Source organism: Bos indicus x Bos taurus, chromosome 17 (assembly GCF_003369695.1).
Source record: "Bos indicus x Bos taurus breed Angus x Brahman F1 hybrid chromosome 17, Bos_hybrid_MaternalHap_v2.0, whole genome shotgun sequence".
Taxonomy (NCBI): domain Eukaryota; kingdom Metazoa; phylum Chordata; class Mammalia; order Artiodactyla; family Bovidae; genus Bos; species Bos indicus x Bos taurus.
The window spans coordinates 70,836,752-70,861,135 of record NC_040092.1 but is presented as its reverse complement, the minus strand read 5'-3'; the positions used below and the strand labels follow the sequence as shown (position 1 = coordinate 70,861,135).

The 24,384-nt window shown below is 36.1% G+C and overlaps 1 protein-coding gene across 1 annotated transcript in view; it reads left to right on the top strand.

The window, feature by feature from the left end:
- The window catches only part of TLL1 (tolloid like 1), a gene marked incomplete at its 5' end in the record, with an annotated part of 170,956 nt that overhangs the window by 107,036 nt on the left and 39,536 nt on the right, over nucleotides 1-24,384 (top strand). Inside the window, 5 exons of the mRNA XM_027513518.1 lie at nucleotides 1,082-1,207; nucleotides 3,216-3,376; nucleotides 6,441-6,621; nucleotides 14,304-14,429; nucleotides 17,244-17,371. Of these exons, the coding sequence (XP_027369319.1) occupies nucleotides 1,082-1,207; nucleotides 3,216-3,376; nucleotides 6,441-6,621; nucleotides 14,304-14,429; nucleotides 17,244-17,371 (722 nt within the window). The remainder of the gene's footprint in view (nucleotides 1-1,081; nucleotides 1,208-3,215; nucleotides 3,377-6,440; nucleotides 6,622-14,303; nucleotides 14,430-17,243; nucleotides 17,372-24,384) is intronic.

The following is a 24,384-nucleotide window of genomic DNA, read 5'->3' as shown; positions in this document are numbered from 1 at the left end:
TTATTTGAAGAGCAAATTGATTTCCCCTGGGTATTATTCACCATTTGAATTGAAAGGCAGAGAACCTTGGCACTTAGGGTATATGTATCCAAAGTATTAATTAAAATATTCATTTACATACTTTAAATCTTCCCCACATGTTATATTTTATAGTAGAAGAAACATACTATAAGAGTCTCTCATGTGATGTTTGTATTTGGTTATCAAAATGCTTAGTGTTGGATGATACACAGTTTCTCCAGAGAATATTTTTTACTGTTTTCTTAATTCAGAGTAGGTTATTCCTAAAGAGTGAGATTATGAAGTACCTTGTCACATGTGTTTTTTTAGAATAATATATATGTTTCACATGTCTATTTTGTATATTTTTTATGTTACCACATACAATTTAAATAATTAATGTTTATAAAATATGGAATTATGTATTTTCTGAATCAACATTGCTATATAAAAAATACTGAATGTTTTAATTTAAAGAGGTCTAGAAATTTTCTTAGTTTTTTTTTCCTTTTTAATTGTTTGCCACCATAATTTATTTATTAATAATGCTATTTCCTAAAAGCATTTTTCAGGCTACCTAGCAAACTATACTATGAAATGAACAGATGAATTCATGTTCTTTCAGTAAGTTTTCTATTTAATTCTGAAAAATCTCTACGTCGTAGTAATCTCCTTTAACTTTAAATTCAGAAAAAAACACATGCTGTGTCTGAGATAAGGTGATCATCAGTTGGCTCAGTCCTTCTGATTCTCACACAATTTTTAGGTTGCAGTGACATGGATTCTTATATGTCATCCATCAAAGGCTTGCAAGTGTTTCCTGTTATTTTGTTGAAGAAATCAATTGTTTCAGTTTCATTCAAAACTATTAAAGTTTAAAAATAAAATAAAATTTAAAAAATAAAAATAAAAAAAATAAAAAATTACTTCATCTCCCTAGGAAAAATAAATAAATAAATAAACCACAATGAGAGATTTTCTTATAAAAAAAAAAACTATTAAACGTCACATTTTCAAAAAATTTTGCACATTAGTATATAAAAACAAAATAGCTGGTCTCTAATTGTTGCCACTTTTATAGAGGAAGATGAGTGTGCCAAGCCTGACCGTGGCGGCTGTGAGCAGCACTGTCTGAATACGCTGGGCAGCTACCAGTGCGCCTGTGAGCCTGGCTATGAACTGGGACCCGACAGAAGGACCTGCGAAGGTGGGGCTGGATTTGCACATGGTGTTCCCTGCCTGAAACCCTACCCATGCCTTTCTCTCATGCAATCTCATTCTCTTTCTCTCTTTCTGCCTCCCTCTTAAGCAAGAATAAAATAGACACAGTTACAAAGAAAATATAGTATCTTTAAAACAGAGGATATTGCATACAAGATAAAAAGAAAGTTATGTAGCTATTTCTATGTGACTCCTAACATAAATATTTTTACACTTTAGAAATATGCCAAATATGGTAAACCTGAAAGTACAGGTAGCTTTAAAAATATATGTATAAATATGATAATCTTTTTTTTTCCTAGGTTAGGTCCACATCTTTATTTTTTTTTTTTTTTTTTTTAAACTTTACAAAATTGTATTAGTTTTGCCAAATATCAAAATGAATCCGCCACAGGTATACATGTGTTCCCCATCCTGAACCCTTCTCCCTCCTCCCTCCCCATACCACCCCTCTGGGTCATCTCAGTGCACTAGCCCCAAGCATCCAGTATCATATTAGTTGACTTGCATACACAGATACACATATATATGCATATATACACAAAGGCAAGTAAAGAGACCAATTACTTTAGCTAACTCTTGACTCCTTAGGAATTAATTAGGAACTGTGTATAATACATTCCTTTCACTGATGGTGGTGGTTTAGTCACTGTGTTGTGTCTGACTCTTGCGATCCCATGGACTGTAGCCGCCAGGCTCCTCTGTCCACGGGATTCTCCAAGCGAGAACACTGGAGTGGGTTGCCATTTCCTTCTCCAGAGGATCTTCCCAACCCAGGAATCGAAACTGGGTCTCCTGCATTGCAGGCAGGTTCTTCACCGACGGACCTATGAAGGAAGTCCTTCCTTTCACTTAACTTGCTTTTAAATACTCTAATTTTCCTAATCTCACTATCAATAAGAATTAGAGGTAACATAAATAGCTGTTGTTGTTGTTCAGTTGCTCAGTCATGTCGGACTCCTTGCAACCCCATGGACTGCAACACACCAGGCTTCCCTGTCCTTCACTATCTCCTGGAGTTTGCTCAAACTCATGTCCATTGAGTCAGTGATGCCATCCAACCACCTCATCTTCTGTCACCCTCTTCTCCTCTTGCCCTCAGTTTTTCACATCATCAGGGGCTTTTCCAATGAGTCAGCTCTTCTCATCAGATGGCCAAAATTTGGAACTTCAGCTTCAGCATCAGTCTTTCCAATAAATATTCAGGGTTGATTTCCTTTATAATTGACTGGTTTGATCTCCTTGTAGTACCTCTTTTAAATAGATCACCCAAAAGGGAAAGAAAACCAGTTTAAATGGAGTTTTGGGAGTAACAAATACGCTCTATTTACTATAGTTTACCTTGCCTTCTAGCTCAACTAATTCTTCCTAAGAGTTTCTTGTCTTGGAAAAAAAAAATGAAAGAGTTTGGAGAAATAAGCAATTGATTTTGGTCTTACTACAATAGGCTGTATTGTTCTTTATATATATTTTTATGAATTCTTACAGCAATCATATGGTATAGATATTATATCTGAGATGACCCAGAGGGATGGTACGGGGAGGGAGGAGGGAGGGGGGTTCAGGATGGGGAACACGTGTATGCCTCTGGTGGATTCATATTGATGTATGGCAAAACCAATACAATATTGTAAAGTAATTAACCTCCAATTAAAATAAATAAACTTATATTTAAAAAAAATAAAAGATAAGACAACTGACACTCAGTTTTCTTTATATTGCTCAGACAACTTTAAAAGGACCTAAAATGTTGTAGTTCAGCCATCACTTTCTTGTAGTCCAGCAATCACTTTCTTGGCTCCAAACCTGCAAAATAACACTTACAAATGGGATTAGATGATTCAAATTGTTGTACTAAAGACTGCAGTTTTCTAGATTTTGAAAAATTCAGAAGATGGTTGAAATTTAATGCTGAGATATTTAATTATTAGTGGAAAGGTGCTAAGAAGGGGAGAGATTTATTAGGAGAAACTTTCCTTTTTCTTTCGTTCCAGCGGCTTGTGGCGGACTTCTTACGAAGCTGAATGGCACCATAACCACTCCAGGATGGCCCAAGGAGTACCCTCCCAACAAACACTGTATATGGCAAGTGGTTGCACCAACACAGTACAGAATTTCTGTGAAGTTTGAGTTTTTTGAATTGGAAGGCAATGAAGTAAGTGAATAATAAATATGTTTTTATAAACCGTTTTAGGAATCCCCAATGGTGATCTGGAAAGCTAAAAAAGAAAGGCAAAAGGAAAGAAAGAAGGAATGGAAGGAGGGAGGGAGGGAAGCAGGGAGGCAGAAAAGACGGAGAGAAGAAGACAAGAAACAATATGATAGTATAGATACTCTAGTCTTCCTTTGCTCTGTTTCTCATTTCTGCAACTGCTTATAATTCCTGTTGGCACTGGATGATTTAGACTGTCTCTAGGAGATTGAAAATGACTCCCCAGCATTTTCCTCATTTTCTGAAGTACTATTAAAACATTAGGGTCATGTCACATAGACTTTTCTAGAAAAACAAACCAAAATTCACTTGTTGAATCGTAGCAAAAATTCCTTTTTGGAAGAACCTGGTATATTTCACTAGTGGAAATGGGTATATTTTCATTATATAACTAGTTTTGCATTATGAATATGCTTATGATTCACAAAGATTAATTTTTAACCTCAATAAAAGATGAATCTGGTTGACACTATCTTTCCTTTCTTTACCTTTATAGTTTACCATAGTAAAAGTCCAGTTTTCTGTTAGGTGATCACTTTTAAACAAGTGAAATCATTTATTTGAAAATTCCTATGTGCTAGTACACAAGCACCAAATTCAAACAGAATGTCAACCCTAGAAATGACAACTTTTAGAACTGTGTCTTGTATGACTGGTCAATATTGTTTTAAGTCCGGAGAAAATGTAACAAAAGTTTTTTTTTGTTTGTTTGAGCTTTTGTACTTTGCTTCCTTTTCTCTTTCTAACTTTCACATCTTGTATCCCAGAAACTTTTTTTCTTTGTTTATTTTAAAATGAAAAAGTAAAAGTGAAAGTTGCTCAGTTGTGCCCACTCTTTGCCACTGCATGAACTATACAGTCCATGGAATTCTCCAGGTCGGAATACTGGAGTGGATAGCTGTTTCCTTTCTCCAGGGGATATTTGTAATCCAGGGATCAAACTCAGGTCTCCCACATCACAGGCAGATTCTTTACCAGTTGAGCCACCAGGGAAGCCCAAGAATACTGGAGTGGATAGCCTATCCCTTCTCCAGGGGATCTTCCCAACCCAGGAATTGAACCAGGATCTCCTGAATTGCAGCTGAGCTACCAGGGAAGCCCAATTTATAATGAATTAAGATTCAAAAGTATGATAAATTCACTCATAAAATGTATTTTGTCTTTGATGTATATTTGTTGAATGATTGCAAATAAGTGGAGAACAGAAATATAATGTATCTGTGGTGGTTTAGTCGTTCAGTTGTGTCCGACTCTTTGTGACTCCATGGACCATAGGCCACAAGGCTCCTCTGTCCTTGGGATTTCCCAGGCAAGAATACTGAAATGCATTGTCATTTCCTTCTCCAGGGGATCCTCCCTACCCAGGGATTGAACCTGGGTCTCCCACATTGCAGGCAGACTCCTTACCAACTGAGCCACCAGGGAAGCCCAATGTATCTGTACTCCTGGGTAATATTATTGGTAATAATTGTGAGTTTTATGCTATAATTTTGTATTGTATATGTATCTTTGCTGCTTCTTTACTCCTCCCACTTTTCCTACTTTTTTAATCATTTTTAAAAATTTTTATTTGTAGTAGTGAAGGCATTTGTGTGCATTTTTAGTCTCTTATTAATGGCTTTGAGGTAGGACTTCCCAAGAGGCTCAGCGGTAAAGACTCCACCCGACAATGAAGGAGAAACCTGTCTGATCCCTGAGTTAGAAGATTCCCTGAAGAAGGAAATGGCAACCCACTCCAGTACTCTTGCCTGAGAAATCTCATGGACAGAGGGGCTTGGAGTGGCTATAGTCCATGGTGTCGCAAAAAGAGTTGGACATGACTTCACAACTAAACAAACAATAGCTGGCTTTGAGGTGAAAAGAAGTGCAGACGTTTGTGTTTCCCTTAAGGAAATTAAAGTCTGAAATGCAATGAACTGATGTTTCAGAGAATTGTACAGTTTTAGACCTCTAGGGACCTTTTGAGGTCTTCTTCACAACATGTATAAGTTTTATGATGGAAAAACTACTGCAATTTATTTTTCTCACATACTTTATCCACATGAAACATCATTTTTATTTAATAATTATCTGAAATTTAGAGAAATATTAAAATTAAAAAAAGTATTTTTACAGTAATCTTAGAAAAGCTTTCACATGAGCAGCACTGTTTTGAAAATGGGACTCTTCCTACCAGTTCTGTAATGTCATGTGAGCTTAGTATTGAGTGGCTTCTACTTTCTGAGTTTCCCTAAAGCTGTTAATTATGGCAGAAATGGCGTTTTGATTCACTAGTTGGTAAAAGTTCCAAAGGATAGAAGTTTATGTTTAGAAGGAAGATAGGTAGATGGTTTTAAAATAAATGGTGCATTGTGGTTGAAGACATTTTTCTCATGGTAGCAGTCTTTATTCATGGAAGGAGGCTTTACAGACTCTAACATATCCTGGAAATCTCAAATTTATGATGAGGTTACTGTGTGGAATGTTGTTAAAAAATTCTGTGCATTTTCATAGTTTAACTTATTGGCTATTTAAAATAAAGGCATGAGCAAAATCTTGACTTATAGAATACTGGGTTATGTTATCACTTCATTGTTTCATTCATTATATTGATATCCACAAGGAAAACCAATAGGAAACAGCTTTAACCTCAGTAACATTATTCTACTTTTGTGTCAGAGCCCTCTCTAAATAAAAGTTGCAGTGGTAGCAAAATAGATAGAAAATTTATTTCACTTTTCCTAGCAACATTTTGCTTATTCATTACCTAATTAATATCACAAAAAAACCAGTAATTTAGGTTGACATATTACAAGGCACACATAATGTGGAGAGTTCAAATCATACGCATTGTTAAACAAATACTCGTCACCCATCTCAGCTTTCCTGAAGTCTGTATATTTGGACCTATTAATCCAGTTTGACCCACAGGAGTGAAAAGGGAAAAACATAATACATTTTTAAAAAACAGCTGTCAATTATCTGATGCTTTCAGATTTGGTGATTACAGTAACCTGTTTATTTCTAGGTATGCAAGTATGATTATGTGGAGATTTGGAGTGGTCTCTCTTCTGAGTCTAAATTGCATGGCAAATATTGTGGTGCTGAAGTGCCTGAAGTGATCACATCCCATTTCAACAATATGAGAATAGAATTCAAATCTGACAATACTGTATCCAAGAAGGGCTTCAAAGCACATTTCTTCTCAGGTATCAGTATTCTCATGTTGCATGTGTATTACAGACTTTCAAGGTGGATTGGCTTAAATTGTATGCTATCCATTCTTCATAGTTTTCTATAAATGAGCTTGGAGGTACACTGAACCCATGAACATTTATCCTAGTTTAATAATTATTTACTTAAAGTTAGGATATTAATAATAATGGCCCTATGAAATGCAATTGTCAAATACTTAGATCTTCAGTTCATTCCAGTTGCTCAGTCATGTCCCACTCTTTGCGACCCCATGAACCATAGCACGCCATGCCTCCCCATCCATCACCAACTCCCAGAGTCCACCCAAGCCCATATACATTGAGTCGGTGATGCCATCCAACCATCTCATCCTCTGTCATCCCCTTTTCCTCCTGCCCTCAATCTTTCCCAGCATCAGGGTCTTTTCTAATGAGTCAGCTCTTTGCATCAGGTGGCCAAAGTATTGGAGTTTCATCTTCAACATCAGTCCCTCCAATGAACACCCAGGACTGATCACCTTTAGGATGGACTGGTTGGATCTCCTTCCAGGCTAAGGGACTCTCAAGAGTCTTATCCAACACCACAGTTCAAAAGCATTAATTTTTCAGTGCTCAGCTTTCTTTATAGTCCAACTCTCACATCCATACATGACCACTGGAAAAACTATAGCCTTGACTAGACGGACCTTTGTTGATAAAGTAATGTCTCTGCTTTTTAATATGCTGTCTAGGTTGCCCATAACTTTCCTTCCAAGGAGTAAGCATCTTTTAATTTCATGGCTGCAGTCACCATCTGCAGTGATTTTGGAGCCAAGAAAAATAAAGTCAGCCACTGTTTCCCCATCTATTTGCCATGAAATGATGGGACCAGATGCCATGATCTTAGTTTTCTGAATGTTGAGCTTTAAGCCAACTTTTTCACTCTCTTCTTTCACTTTCATGAAGAGGCTCTTTAGTTCTTCTTCACTTTCTGCCATAAGGGTGGTGTCATCTGCATATCTGAGGTTATTGATATTTCTCCCAGCAATCTTGATTCCAGCTTGTGCTTCCTCCAGCCCAGGATTTCTCATGATGTACTCTGCATACAAGTTAAATAAGCAGGGTGACAATAAGCCTTGACATACTCCTTTTCCTATTTGGAACCAGTCTGTTGTTCCATGTCCAGTTCTAACTGTTGCTTCCTGACCTGCATACTGGTTTCTCAAGAGGCAGGTCAGGTGGTCTGGTATTCCCATCTCTTTCAGAATTTTCCACTGTTTATTGTGATCCACATAGTCAAAGGCTATGGCATAGTCAATAAAGCAGAAATATGTTTTTCTGGAATTCTCTTCCTTTTTCCATGATCCAGTGAATGTTGGCAATTTGATCTTTGGTTCCTCTTCCTTTTCTAAAACCAGCTTGAACATCAGGAAGTTCACGGTTAACGTATTGCTGAAGCCTGGCTTGAAGAATTTTGAGCATTACTTTACTAGCATGTGAGATGAGTGCAATTGTGCGGTAGTTTGAGCATTCTTTGGGATTGGAATGAAAACTGACCTTTTCCAGTCCTGTGGCCACTGCTGAGTTTTCCAAATTTGCTGACTTAGATTTTATATACATTCTAATCAGATATATCAAAGCCTAGTAAAAACAACACAAAATTATTGTGGCAATATTTTCATACAATGACTTTGGAAGTGGATAAGGTTAATGATCTGGAGGAGGAAATGGCAACCCACTCCAGTATTCTTGCCTGGAAAATCCCACGGACAGAGGAGCCTGGTGGGTTACAGTACATGGGGTCTCAAAGAGTTGGACATGACTGACTTATACTGAACCAATTCACATTAAAAATTCCCTCTTAAAGAGGTGAAATTTGATTAAAAGCCCCTACATTTTAAGAAAATAAGTAAACATCAGTGAAATTCCCTAAATTTCCCAATTTCAAAATTATTCCTCTTAAAAACATTATTCTGAAACTTGTGAAACTTTAAATCCATCTATTGATTAGTTCATAAGTATTAATACAAATTAATACTATTAGTATGTGTTTTTTATTGAGTTAAATTTTCTAATTTTTATTTTTATAGTTTGTAACATTTTATAGACAATTGAATAAATATTTGCTGCATTGTGTATGTTAATCCAGAAATTTTTTATGGAGACATAATCTTAAGTAGTTCTGTTTATAACCAGTTCTCTAAAAAGTTCAGAAGTGGTTATGATTTATGAAAACATAATGAGAAGTGTTTAGCTATTTTTCCACATAACTTTCCCCAGAAATTTATCAAGAAATTCAATTTAAAAAGAAACAGTATTTATTATAAGTGAATTCGTATTATATAGAAAGGAAAAATATTTATAAATATGTTCTAGCTTTATTGCAACTAAGTGATGCATCAAAAGAGAAAAAACACAAGGATATATACTTAGATTTTTAATGAATAAAATGAAATTAAACTATAGTATTATTTTTAAAATATAATTATTAATATCTAATGAAATAATCATATTGAGATTTTACTAATGTTTACACATAACTTTGATTTTCAATAAGCACTTTAAGAAATGGAATTAGAAGAATGACTCTAAGAGTTTATTAGCAAAATAATACAGATTTCTGTCACTTTCATGTTCAGCAAAGTAAGAAATCATTGCATAAGTTCTTAATGTCTTAAAATAGTCATGCTATAGTTTGAAAATCTAGAAGTTATTGTTTTATACAGCAAAATATCCATAAGCTCCTCTACAAAAATTAGTGTTATTTACTTCTGATATTAAGGGTGTGTTATAAAGCAATGTAATGAAATAGTACAAGTAAATAAGGAAGTTATGACTATAAAACTAAGGTTATTTGAAAATGATATTGAATTACATATCTATTAAATTTTTATGTATTTTGGAATATAACAAACAAAATGTCTAATAATATAGACATTTTCTAGAAGATAGCTGGTTCAACAATATATTATCATTGGTTCAACTATATTACCATTATTTTCCTTGAATGAATGAGGTTTGTTTCTAAATAACAATAATTACTTTATATGAAGTAAAGCCTAACTTAATTTTATATGATATTGTATTTGAATACAATTATGCAAATCTGCATAGGTGTACTTGATATAGTTTACTTACTTTAAGTGATTAAGCAAAATTAACTGTATTCTAAGAACAAAATTATTTTTCCTTAAATAGGTTAAACTTAAAGGAAATATTAGTAGGATTTTATGCATGTAAAAATTATATTTGGGAAGCTTGAGTTTTACTTTAATCACAGTGTTCGTTATTTGGAAATAATATAACAAATAACTTCAGGCAATGAGAGCTGCACATAGACCTTCCACCTTCTTTAGGCAACCCTGTAGTGGTAAAAAGATGCAATGATGGCTTAAAGGATAAGCTCATTAAAGCCTGGATTTCTTGACTCTGAGTTCCTTTATGTCTGTTACAAATATTGGAGTCAGATAAAATGATTTGTGTGATTTTTCTTCCTCTATATTCAAGTGATTTCAACTGCCCTGATTCTCATCTTATCCACCTTTCAGTGTTTATAGATATTTCTCTACACTGTTTCTCCTACACACCTTTTTTGTTTTTTTCTCATGGGATGGTCATAGATATTTTTAGAATAAATTCAACCTGATATTATCCTAACAAAACTTTAAATATTAGTGTGATTAATTTCAAGTAGTAACACAATTAAAGCTCTTCTATGATTCTGAATCTAGTTCCAAGTTTCATGATTAATGATATTTAAATACTTGCATATTTTAGAAAGAGAAAATTGTCTGAATTGTTGCTCTCAACAGAGCTTATCAGAGCTCATTTGAAGGTGATTATTTTTTCAACAGTTTTGTGTTGAAAACTGTGTGTCTTGTATGCATGCACACATGCATGAGAGGTATTGTGTATGTGTGTACACATGAGTGCGTACAATATTTGTTTTATATCTGAGCATTTATTGTAAGTGTATCTGCTCATATATTGTTCTGGTCTAGTGTGTGGACACTTTACTTCTTTTTCCTACAGACATGGAAGCGTTCCGCAAAGAGAAAATTTTTATTTTTGAATCTTGCAAGAACTTGATATAGGTTGCCACTTCAGTTCCATCCAGTATGTATTATTCATAGACTGATGGTCTCTGATAGTCTCAGAGATACTCTGCAGGCCTCTGATGGGAAAATGCCACCTCCTTTTTCCCTAATAATGGACGTTTCCTTTATCTAACATGAAGGAATGGAAATCAGATATGTCCATTCCAAAGAAGGAGGCTAATTTCCACCTAAAAATTAAATGTTTCGATTTCTACTCAATAAAACATTTATTTCTCTTTAATAAAAACAGTTCTTAAAATCCCATGCTGACAGTATGAAAATGCTAGAAAATTTCAAATGAATCATTGACCGAATTATCAATTATTGAATTCATTCCGCAGACAGTCTGAGAAATTTTTAAAACTCCGTATCCTCCTTCCTTCTCTCTTCCTTGGGATTTTCATTGTTCAAAATATTTGTAGTTTGTGTCCTAAGAAGATTAAAAGGAAAGAAAATGAAAACAGAATTGTATTTGCTAATGTTTTTCCCTCAAATTTGATGATTTTTATAAAAAATTCAGAATATGTTTGTGTAACTCATCTTTAATGACATTAAGTTAAATAAATAGCTTTCTTTGTGTGATGTAGGAAGTCTGGATAACTTCAAGTATTCCAATGTTTACTGAAATTTTCTCTTTTCATATTGACTATTTGGCGTGTGTGGGCAGTTTTATACACTGCTTTGTTGGGCATGATGACTTTTATATGCTGCTTTTTTGCCCAGGTTTGAATTTTAGCTTAGTTCAGATTAGCTTACACATATATTCTAGCAATATATTTGGTAACTCTTAATTTCATGTGACATTGATTATATTAAGCAATGTTTGATGTAGGGAAGAAGGAAACATTAATTAATTGGGACACTGAAAAATAATAAGATACTTAGACAGTATGATATATAAAATCTTCTTCTCCCTCTTGTTCCTCATTTTCTTATTCCTCCTCTAAATATTATTTTTAAATTATTATTATTTTTCCAGCACAACAGAAATATGAAAATCTGGCTACAAAAACTATTATTCAAATATGAATTGTTTCACTTTCAACTTTATTTCTCTGTACTTACCATTACTACAAATCAGATTATGTTCTATCAAATCTAAAGAAAATAACTCTCCTTAGAAATATCATGTAGCAACATGATATTTATACTACGAGGAACTTTAAATGTTAGAAATATTCTATGTTTTGGAATTATTTTCATTGTAAAATGACTATGGGTTGAAAAATTTAGCATATTAACCCGTGTTCTTTTTTAACATTTTTTGTCTCTCATGCATGGCGTCTAACAGATCCAAATGAAGGGATGACTCAGGTGGTCCCTGCTCTGATAGGTTTCTCACTGAGTAACCTGTTTACCAGCCAATTGCAAATGTAAACTAATTTCTTAAATGTAAAATACTTACAATTGTTAGATATCCAACTAACTCTCAAAAATCTGGTTGACCTAGAATACAGCCATAGTTCACTATATCAGATTTTAAGATTACCAAACAATCATTAGATAAATATTTTATAAGAAATATGTATCTATTTCAGAGTAATTCTAGCACCAGAAAATTTTTAATTGGCTCTTCCCATTTACAGTGATGCAGTGTATTTGACATCAACTCATAAAGAAGTATTTTTCCAAACCATCTTAAGTAAACAGCCCCTGGACAGGCATATTAAAATAAGAAACATAAATCATCTCCTGATTGTCTGAACTAGGAAATACGGGTAGTGACAGCATGCGAGCAGGGAGTCTAGTTCTCCACTCATCCTTTCCACATGAGCCATTTACAAACATCACCTGTAGTTTTCACAGTTAAGGTAAAAGTACTTCCAAATTATGAACTTCTTGAAAATTAATCTTGCAAGGCTACTTTCTATTAATTTCTGATTTCTTATACACTTTATTTAATATTTGATGCTCTTTTAGAGATAAATTTTATTTTATTTATTTTTTCTTATTTGCTTAGCTTCAATATTAAGTATTAAAAGTGTTATGGAAGTCTTAAGGACAAGTAAAGAACACTTAAACTGCAGCTATATTGATCCTGATATGTTATTAAAAATTTCAAGACTGTCTATATGTATATTCTATATTGCCAATGCATGAATATATCCCAGAAGCATGCATGTGGTATATCATGTTATCAGTCACCAAAATGGGAAAAAATAAATGTATTCACAAATATTAGTATCAGATTCTTGGATAAAATGGCTTTCCTACACCCATATCCATAGGGGGAATACTGATTTGATTAAGACAAGCAAAAAAATAAAATAAAATAAAATAAAACAAGCAAAAATAGTATTTGCTATTTGTGTGCCACCATGAGCTCACAAACTCTCCCTAGAAAAAATCAATTGATGGTGTAACTTTTGAATTCAGCCTAATCTCTGATGTGACTGTCATGTGGCTTTTTGTTCACTGTACTATGGGAGTGGGGAAGGTCTGAGTGAAGAATTATCATATCTATGTGTCAGGAGCAGAGGCCAGTTTTGACTTTAATGGACAAGCCATTCATGGAATGACTGCTAAGCAATGTAATGTGGTGGCTGATGCCTCTCACTGAATTGACTGCCTGCTAATAGAGTTGGGATTTTTTCCCTGTAGTGAATTTGTTGGTTATTTCTTAGAGCTCATATTTCGTATCCTAACCTTTACTTCACGGAGAAGGCAATGGCACCCCACTCCAGTGCTCTTGCCTGGAGAATCCCATGGATGGAGGAGCCTGGTAGGCTGCAGTCCATGGGGTCACTAAGAGTCGGGCACGACTGAGCGACTTCACTTTCACTTTTCACTTTCATGCATTGGAGAAGGAAATGGCAACCCACTCCAGTGTTCTTGCCTGGAGAATCCCAGGGACCGAGGAGCCTAGTGGGCTGCTGTCTCTGGGGTCACACAGAGTTGGACACGACTGAAGCGACTTAGCAGCAACCTTTACTTCTAGCACACTAAAAGCTCTTTTATGGAATTACTTATTAATTAACTGGTTTGCTTGAGTAGATTAATTTAAAACATATTAATTGTTTTTCCTTCAGGATAATCTAATGATGCCTTTTTCTGTCTTGGAATCTTATAAAATATCCAGATTTATTAATGCTAAGCATAACTGCAAAGTTAATGGAAAAAATCAGCTACAGTAGTTATAACAAGTGATTTTTAAAAATGAATGCACACAAATCTTGGAACCTTGTTTAGCCTCTGTCTACATGCCATAGTGAAGGATTTCACTCCATTTATATGCCCTTATTTGCATTTAATCAAATTATTCACAATTTTTAATTGATTTTAAAAGTTGACAATAAATTTTTAGGATTATTTGGAAAAAGATTCGTTTATTTCCTCTGCCCTACTCAAAACTTCTCCAATAGAGGAATGAAAGAGGACTACATGTTGTCATCCTTGTGTAAGTGATCTCGGAAATTCAATTCACGGCACAAGGCTCCAAGCTAAACAAGGACTAGGTAGAATTAAGTCACTATAATTTTTTTGTTTGGCTTTATTTTGGGAACAGGGAAAGCTGTGACTTAGCTTACCCTTTGCCAATATTAACTACAACTAAATGACTCTCCTTTGATATCCTTCATTTTTAAAGTTACTTATTAATCTATGCGGTTATCTCTTTGCTAGACAAAGATGAGTGTTCTAAGGATAATGGCGGGTGTCAACATGAGTGTGTCAACACAATGGGAAGCTACCTGTGTCAGTGCCGAAATGGATTTGTGCTGCACGAAAATAAGCATGATTGCAAGGAAGGTATGAAAGAAAGGTCATTTTTTCTGATGATATCTAGAACTTCATGCAATTTGGGTAAAGCACTGCTTCCAGGTAGAGTTAATCATATCAGTGAGTAGAAATTGTTAACTGTTCAAATGTCAAAAATAAAAATACACCCAGTGTTCAAAGATCCAAATCACACTATTGGAAACTTTGTATTACCTCAAGGTTCTGCACATCATGCATAGGTGGCATTAGAATAACTGTATAACAGATGCAAGAGCTGCCATGATGCCGTCTGGCAGCCAGGAAAGCACTGCATTATCCACCAGTCTTCATATAACAGGCCTCATACCCGTCTCCATATTTAAACTGCTGCTAAATGCTTTGCATTTGGTTTAATTTCCCTCCCCAACATATCTTATATATGTGATGCATGAATGCTGTCACTTAAATACCAGGCATCTCAAACTCAAATGCCTACCATAAAAAAGACATTTGAAAATACTGTGCCATTTAGAGTTTGAAGTCATGGTTTCCCACCCCACTCCCCAACACACACACACACACACACACACACACACACACACACAGCATCTTAGTAGCGCAGTATTAGCCTATCAGCTTTTGGTCCTACGTTCTGACTATATTCCAAGGTTTTATAAAGACATTTATCTTCATCTCCTCAGCCAGTGTGAGCTACATGGGGAAAAGATATAGTTACTCAGATCTTATTTCTTTCTTCCTTTATTTCTTCCTTGTTTCTATTTTGTTTAAAAAGAAAATAAAGCTTTCTATTTAACTTGGATTTATTACTAAGACAAGTGTATAACTAGTCATTAGTACAGGTAGAGTGGTAGGTGCCTGACTAGAATCACAATTACATAGTAATTCTTTGTATGCACATTTGAATCCTACAGAATACCCTGAATTGACTCTCATTCCATTAGTTTCATTCAAATATGGTCACATCATATTTTTCCCCTCTATTTCACTAAATTAATGACGTTGCACAGAATTATATGCAAGATTTTTTTTTCTCTTTTTACTTTCATGTATAAACCAATGAGATTCTGATATGTGAAACTTGGTATTCTAGTAAATCAATAGGCTGGGGAATAGGCCCAGTTATTTTGAGATATGGAAGATGATTTAGAAAAAAAAAAGTGTTTACAGAGTGTGCATGTAGTGACTCACAGGTAGCAAATAAATTTAGATATCCAAAGTTTCTCTTTATAATAAATATTTTCAAGAAAGGACTTTCTAGAAAACTTCTTTTATATAGAAGTATTTCCAGGCACCCCTAATGACACTCCTCTTTTCTGTCAGTAAAGGGGCTGGATTTTGTTTCACTACTGCTATGATACTCTGTACCTTATACACTTCAGCAGCAAGCCTCTTGGCTTTGTCTTATAGGCTATTTGCCGGATCTGGAAGATTCCACATTTCATATGAGCAAGGCAAGGACAGGGATAATGGAACTTAGAAAACCCTTATCAAGACAGCACTCAGACTTTTAAGTTTTGCTGTATGAACCTATGCTGTTTAAAACGAGCTAAACTTCAATCTTTTTTTTTTTTTTTTTGCATTTCTTGGTTACAAATGCAATTCCCTGTGGAAAGCTGGCACAGTTAAAGCAAGGGTTTAGAAAGAAGGCAGGCACCAACAGCACAGTAGTGTCAGTCATTTTACCCTTATTGTGCAGCACTACTATTTAACAAGTGTTTTGTTCATATAGTAAAGTGTTTCCCCTGAGATTTCTTAGAAATTTTCAGAGAATTAATTATATTTTAGAATGGGTGACATAATATACAACAAATAATTTCCAGTCTACACAGGATACACAGCATAATGCTTCATAAATTATATAGTTAGAACACAGTTTGAGGACACAGTATTACATGTTTTGAAGTTTGATATTAGAAATATTGTGTCTTCCCCAGTGGCTCAGCAGTAAAGAATCCGCCCGCAATGCCAGAGCTGCAGGAGATGCAGTTTCAATCTCTGAGTCAGGAAGCTGCCCTGGAAAAGGAAATGGCAACCTACTCTAGCATTCTTGCCTGAAGAATCCCATGGACAGAGGAGCCTTGGCAGGCTATAATCCATAGGGCCACAAGAGTCATACAAAGCTGAAGCAACAGTGCACGCATGCATTAGCAATATTGGATGCCCTCCCCCAAGATGAAGTTATTTAAACTGTGTAATATCTAAAAGAAATTTCATATTAATTGAATGACATGTTTTCTAAATTAGTTCTGAAGCTAGTAGCTGTTTTCCCCTCAGGGCTTCATTTTACTTTGATGAAATTACAAAGAATTTACTTTAGCAGCTAAAATTATGATTTAGATATTCAAGCATATACTTTAACAAAGGGAGAGAAAAAATATAAAGATATGATTCATAAAGTGGCTTAGTGATCCTAGTTAACTATAAATGATGTTTATGTTAATAGGAAAAATAATTGAAAATGACATAGTCCATTGATTTTTGTTGTGACATTGCATTAAATGTTTTGTACATACCAAGAGTTGATACCTTTGATTATCAATAACATTACTCTGTTAAATTTTGAGCTTATAAACCCAGCAGTTAAAAATAATTCATTTTCTCATTGCATTTATCTAATTCATTATAAATACTTACTTTCATGTGAATTCAAAAACAGTCACTGTCTAATTACGATTATGTGCGGCAAAATGTTTGCCAAAGCAGATGAATATGATAAGTGGTAGAGTGATGATTAGTTATTCAGGAAAATTTTTCAGCAAGATAGTGTGCAAGTAAGCTGCCTCCTGGATGGCCCAATCCTGGGCTAGATTTACACACTAATTGATACTATCGTTATTGGCACAGCTGAGTGTGAACAGAAGATTCACAGTCCAAGTGGCTTCATCACTAGTCCCAACTGGCCAGACAAGTACCCAAGCAGAAAAGAATGCACATGGGAAATCAGTGCCACTCCTGGTCATCGAGTCAAATTAGTAAGTGAGCACATTTTTCTCTTTTTCTGTTAAGCTGCTTGCTAATGTCTTGCACATGCACAGCTAGTATGTGGAAATAAAATAATAAAATGAATGTTTATTTAATTGAATTGAATTAGTAGACAGATGGAAAAGACTTTTTTATGTTTTCCTACTAACATTGATTAAATTCCTGATTCCTTAATCAAAGTGATAGTAATGGTAGCTGTGTAGTTCTCATACAGTCTTCTTATCCTGGATGGGAAGTTTTAAAAGGCATTGCCAAAGTTACTGCAAAACAATAAGTTTTACTTCCTAATATGTTATTGAAAATAATGTTTTGAAATGGAGATGTAAACAAAAAAAAAATTCAAGAAGAAAACTATAAGTATTCACTTCAACTTACCATAGTAAATTCTATAGTGTCAATTCTATGTCTACATGCAAAGCATATGTGCTTTTTAATAGAAAACTAATTTTGTCTTGTGATTTCTGGAGTGTTATTTTTGCATAATGTAGCTGTCCTGTTTAGATGAGTACTGATATCATTAGACTTCTTCCAAATTCAAAAATGAATATAATGTTCATCCTCTCTCTTATATTCTTTGAGTCTTGCTTTCTGTCCTGGTCATCTGATAGTACATCTTATATTTCGTAATAGACTACAGAATACTTGAAGAGTACAGTTTAAAGAAACAGAATCATAGAATATAGAAATTTTGACAGTTTTCTGCACTATGCTATTGTCAAAAGTAGGAAAGAATGCCAACTAGCAAGGCTTAGGATAGTCTAACAAGAACCATAATAAAGACGAAGAAGTTGTGTTAGGAATGAGGCTACGAGTCCATAGTAGCTTATTGGGCCAATCCAGCCATAAAGTTAATTTTAAAGTTCTGTTTGAATCCTTTTCTTCAGTGAGGATTTTTGTTTGTTTGTTTGTTTGTTTTTTCCAGTACAGGTATTTTATTCACATGCAGCCTAAGAATAATAATATTAGAGACTGTCATTGAGACATTCATATTCCTACTATGGAGTTCTTTCCTATCACCATACTTGTAAAACCTCAGTAAATGACTTCCTAGACAGAGACATCAATTAATTTCAACCATTCTTTGGAATGATCCTAGGTGCTAAAATAACAACACTGTAGGAACTTGATTGCTTTCCAGTCCTGTTCAAAGCCCTGGTTGAGAGGAACACTCTCTGATGCCTATGGACTGAGATACAGAAGCTGCATTCATCAGTGCAGTAGCTAAGGGAGTTGGGAAAATGGATTTTCCTGAAGATTTTTGTGTGTGTATATGTAGATCCAAGTTTTGATTCATATCATATTTATTTTCCCTGAAGAATTTCTTTTTGTATTTTATATAGAGTATGTTTATAAATTTTCATTTTTTGAAGATATTTTCTTTGGGTATAAAGTTCTAAGATGGCATGTTAAATATGTATGCTCAGTCACTCAGTCATACCCGACTCCCTGTGACCCCATGGACCACAGCCCGCCAGGCTCCTCTGTCCATGGGGCTTCTCAGGCAGGAATGCTGCAGTGGGTGGGCATCTCTTCCTCCCATGGATCTTCCCAGCCATGCTTCACCACTAGCGCCACCTGCATGTTAGATTCCCGACTCTTTTATTTACCATTCATGATGGGTTTTAATGTCTGTGGTAAATCTTTATTTTATTTCTATGGTTTTTTTCTCTAATTTTTTCACAATTTTTTTTATCAGCACTTTGAATATAATGTATCTAGGAGTGTTGTCTGTCTGTGTAGTAATTTGCCCTTTTGAGAAGTCTAAATTTCTTGCATCAGCATTGTGATATCTGTCATGAATTTTTGAAAACTCTTGCCCATTATTTCACAATTCTCCTGCATTATTATCTCTTCTTCTGCAACTCATTTACACATATGTGATATTGTTTCATATTATCCCATAACTCTTGAATTCTGTTATTTTTTGCCACCCTTTTTGAATTTGAGTAATTTCTAGAGACCAATCTTAAATTTCAGTGATTGTTATTCAACTGTCTTCAGTCTATTGATGAGTTTGTCAAAGGTGAACTTTATCTATCTTTTTTTATTTCTAGCATTTCCATTTGATTCATTAGTAGAATTGCAATGTGTGTTGGTCTGCTTAGGTTGCCATAACAAAATATCACAAACTGAATGTCTAAAACAACAAAAAGTATTTTCTCACAGATCTGGAGGCTAGGCCTTCGATATCAAAGTGCTGTGAGGATTGGTGTCTGCTGGGGCCTCTGTTCTTCACTTGTAGATGGTTGCTTCATCACCCTCACATAGCATTTCCTCTGTGTGTGTGTGTGTGTGTGTGTGTGTGTGGAGAGAGAAAAAGAGAGACAGAGAAAGAAAGTGGGCTCTTGTGTCTGTTCATCTTCTTATAAGAACATTACCTCTGTGGGATTAGGCCTCACCCTTATGACCTCATTGGGATTAGGGCTTCAGTGTACAAACTTGGCAAGGAGGCACAATTCAATTTATAGTACTCTCTCTCCTGAAATTTCTCATTTGATAGATTAAACATAGCAGCCATGTTTGAGTCTGTTCTGATGATTATATTCTCTCTTAACACTGTGTTTTTTTCCTTGGCTTTTTGTGTGTCATGTAATTTTTTATTAATCATCAGATAATGTGTGTTTAAGGGGCTTCCCTGATGGTTCAGCAGGTAAGAATCAACCTGCAAAGCAGGAAACGCAGGAGACGTGGTTTCCCTTCCTGGGTTGGAAAGATCCCATGAGGAGGAAAATGGCAACCCACTCCAGTATTCTTGTCTGGAAATACCATGGACAGAGAAACCTGGCAGGCTACAGTCCACGGGGTCACAAAGAGTCAGACATGACTGAGCGACCAAGTATGTATTATATATTTAACAGTAGAGACTTTACATCTGGAAATGGACACAGCTCAGGCTGTGTTAGGCTGTTAGTGAATATGTGTACATGGGAAGGGATATTGCTGAGTGAATATAGTCAGTAATCAGCTGAGTTTGGATTGTCTTTATCCTATGATTGCCTTCAGTGGACCATTGGCTTTTAATTCCTTTGTTTTAGCTTGGAGGCTGAAATTTCAGATGCATTTTCTCAATATTTCATCTTTAGCTTTAGCTTCCTCATTCATGTCTACCACAACTATATACCTCTCCAGACTTTTTTCAGTCAACCAGTGAAAGACTGCAGTTTCATGCTTCTTGGTACTTGGTACTCTGGTGGTGAGAGAAAGGGGTTCTCCACCTCAGACAGGATCTGTTTTTAGGTGTTAGAAATATCCTTTCCCAGTGATCTTGCCTCTTCTGTTCCTGACAGCCAAACAGCATCATATATCTCTGGCTGATCTTCCATGGGAGAGTCTTTTTCTTTGTTTTTTACCTCTCCCATGTGTTAGAAGGTCTCTGGTATTATTGGAGTAGGCTCCTGGGTTCAAGACTTCCCCAGTTTTATTTGTTCATTTGTTTTTCACCTTGCTAAAGGGAGTCTACATGTTTGCCCTGGCAGTGACAGGTTTCTATTCCTCCCCCAGAAGCTTATTTCATTTTCCACAGAAGGGTTGCAATAGAACTTCATGCTTTTCTCCCAGAAGTGACCACTTTCCCATCCAAGCCTACAATAGGAAGGAAGGTACTTGTCTATCTCCTGCTCTTCCCACATCTTTCTCATGAGCAGGAGATTGAGGTCCATGGGGAAGAGCCTGCACGTGTGTAAAAACTCCTGTGTCTATAGATCTTAGGATGCTGTATCCGACTCCACACCTGACCTTGACAGTACATCACAATTGTAGCTAAATGCATCTAACTTAATTATATGGCACCCTAACTGTCTTCTGTCACTGGTGAGCAGATGTATGTGTCTCATCTTTGCTTGACAGGGCCTGCGAGTGAGTGGATTGCTAGTGACTTTGGCTCTTTGATATGTTCAGCAAAGTTGTGATTTTGTTTACATAGGTTTTTTTGTAAGGTTGTTGTTCAGTTGTTCAGTCATGTCTGACTGTTTGCAACCCCATGGACTGCAGCACACCAGGCTACCCTGTCCTTCACTGTCTCTAAGAGCTTGTTCAAACCCATGTCCATTGAGTTAGTGATGCCATCCAACCATCTCATCCTCTGTCATCCCCTTCTCTTCAATCTTTCCCCAAATCAGGGTCTTTTCTAATGAGTTGGCTCTTTGCACAGGTAGGGTAGAATAACAATAGTCCCAGCATTCTATGATATATCCAAGAAGAAATAGAACTTCTAATATACATCAACTTGAAAATATGTCAATAATTTTATTTGTACATAATTATATACCTGTCAGCTTATTGAGCATCCCTTTCAACTCTAGGACAGTCTGCTTCTTCACAAATTACAGGCAAATATTCCACATGAAGATCAGGAAACAGTCTGGTCAACAATGATTACACCTGCTAGTATGCTAAGAAGATAATTTTTAGAAGGAAAATAAGAGCTTTAATGCAACTACTTATCTCTTTTTAAGTATTTGACTTTGTGATTTTGTATAAGTAGTTGCAGTCTAAGCCAGATTTTGTCAACATTAACATGCATCAGAGTTACCTGAAAGATTTGCTAAAACACATTTTTGTCATTCTGAGATTTCTGAATCAGAGCATAATATTGATTCTACTCTCTTACATCATTAATCATGTTCATATAAAATCTGGCCCACAGTATCACTTCAACAATCAGTATCAGCAGAAAGTATGTGACAGATTTGCTACCAACAAGTGTTATTTTAATGCTATACCTTCTGCTGCTGCTGCTAAGTCGCTTCAGTGGTGTCCGACTCTGTGTGACCCCATAGATGGTAGCCCACCAGGCCCCCTGTCCCTGGGATTCTCCAGGCAAGAACACTGGAGTGGGTTGCCATTTCCTTCTCCAATGCATGAAAGGGAAAAGTGAGAGTGAAGTCGCTCAGTCATGTCTGACGCTTAGCAACCCCATGGACTGCAGCCTACCAGGCTCCTCTGTCCATGGGATTTTCCAGGCAAGAATACTGGAGAGGGTTGCATTGCCTTCTCCAGTGCATGAAAGGAAAAGTGAAAGGGATGTCGCTCAGTCGTGTCCCCATGGACTGCAGCCTCCCAGGCTCCTCCGTCCATGGGATTTTTCCAGGCGAGAGAACTGGAGTGGGTTGCCATTGCCTTCTCCAGCTGTACCTTCTAACTCTTGCCATTTTGGCATTATTGTTCCTTATGTTTGCTATTATTGTCTCCTTGTTTATAATATAATTTTTAATGAATCTTATCTACTTTATAACTGAAATCACTATCTCTTGCAGATATCAGCCAATGTACATTTGGCTAACCCTGGTTATAAGATTCAAACCACCAACCACCTATCTATATGCTTTGACATTTGTTATATAGAAGATTTGATCAAGAAAATACAAGTTTAAAATAAATACATTTTGCTTAATTTCTTTAAGATCCTTAATTTTAATGGAGGAACTTGAACCCAAACTAAATCTGGAAAATAGATTCCAAGGAAACTTAGAAAATTCTAAAATATCTTAATCCTATTATTTCAAGAGCTGCCGATAGATATTCAGTTCCAAATTAGTCTCTTTATGCTGCTGCTGCTGTTAAGTCACTGTGACCCCACAGATGGCAGCCCACCAGGCTCCCCCGTCCCTGGGGTTCTCCAGGCAAGAACACTGGAGTGGGTTGCCATTTCCTTCTCCAATGCAGGAAAGTGAAAAGTGAAAGTGAAGTCATTCAGTCGTGCCCGACTCTTAGCGACCCCATGGACAGCAGCCTACCAGGCTCCTCCGTCCACGGGATTTTCCAGGCAAGAGTACTGGAGTGGGGTGCCATTGCCTTCTCCAGTGTCTTTATAGACCAGGCAAAAAACAACAACGACAAAGAGAGCTGTGGTAGCCCCATGTGTGCCACGGAGCTTTCTTTACAACTCACAGTTATTCCTCTTATGTTAGGCTGCATGGAAAAATAAGAAATCATTTATACGTATTTTATTATATAAAAGCAAAGAAAAGGAAGTTTTCCCTGAAAACAATTCCATCAGATCAGATCAGATCAGATCAGTCGCTCAGTCGTGTCCGACTCTGCGACCCCATGAATCGCAGCACGCCCGGCCTCCCTGTCCATCACCAACTCCCGGAGTTCACTCAGATTCACGTCCATCGAGTCAGTGATACAATCCAGCCATCTCATCCTCTGTCGTCCCCTTCTCCTCTTGCCCCCAATCCCTCGCAGCATCAGAGTCTTTTCCAATGAGTCAACTCTTCGCATGAGGTGGCCAAAGTACTGCAGTTTCAGCTTTAGCATCATTCCTTCCAAAGAAATCCCAGGGCTGATCTCCTTTAGAATGTATAGAACAGTCTTTTGGACTCTGTGGGAGAGGGAGAGGGTGGGATGATTTGGGAGAATGGCATTGAAATACGTATAATATATATGGAACGAGTTGTCAGTCCAGGTTCGATGCACGATACTGGATGCTTGGGGCTAGTGCACTGGGACGACCCAGAGGGATGGTATGGGGAGGGAGGAGGGAGGAGGGTTCAGGATGGGGAACACATGTATACCTGTGGTGGATTCATTTTGATATTTGGCAAAACCAATACAATATTGTAAAGTTTAAAAATAAAATAAAATTTAAAAAAAAAGAAAGGAAAAAAAAGAAAAAAAAATGGACTGGTTGGATCTCCTTGCAGTCCAAGGGACTCTCAAGAGTCTTCTCCAACACCACAGTTCAAAAGCATCAATTCTTTGGCGCTCAGCCTTCTTCACAGTCCAACTCTCACATCCATACATGACCACAGGAAAAACCATAGCCTTGACTAGACGAACCTTTGTTGGCAAAGTAATGTCTCTGCTTTTGAATATGCTATCTAGGTTGATCATAACTTTCCTTCCAAGGAGTAAGTGTCTTTTAATTTCATGGCTGAAACAATTTTGAGAGGTTTAGTCTTCTTTCTTGGAGAAGGAAATGGCAACCCACTCCAGTGTTCTTGCCTGGGAAATCCCAAGGAAATATTCATTAAATTTTGTCTTTATGGGGAGGGAGGAG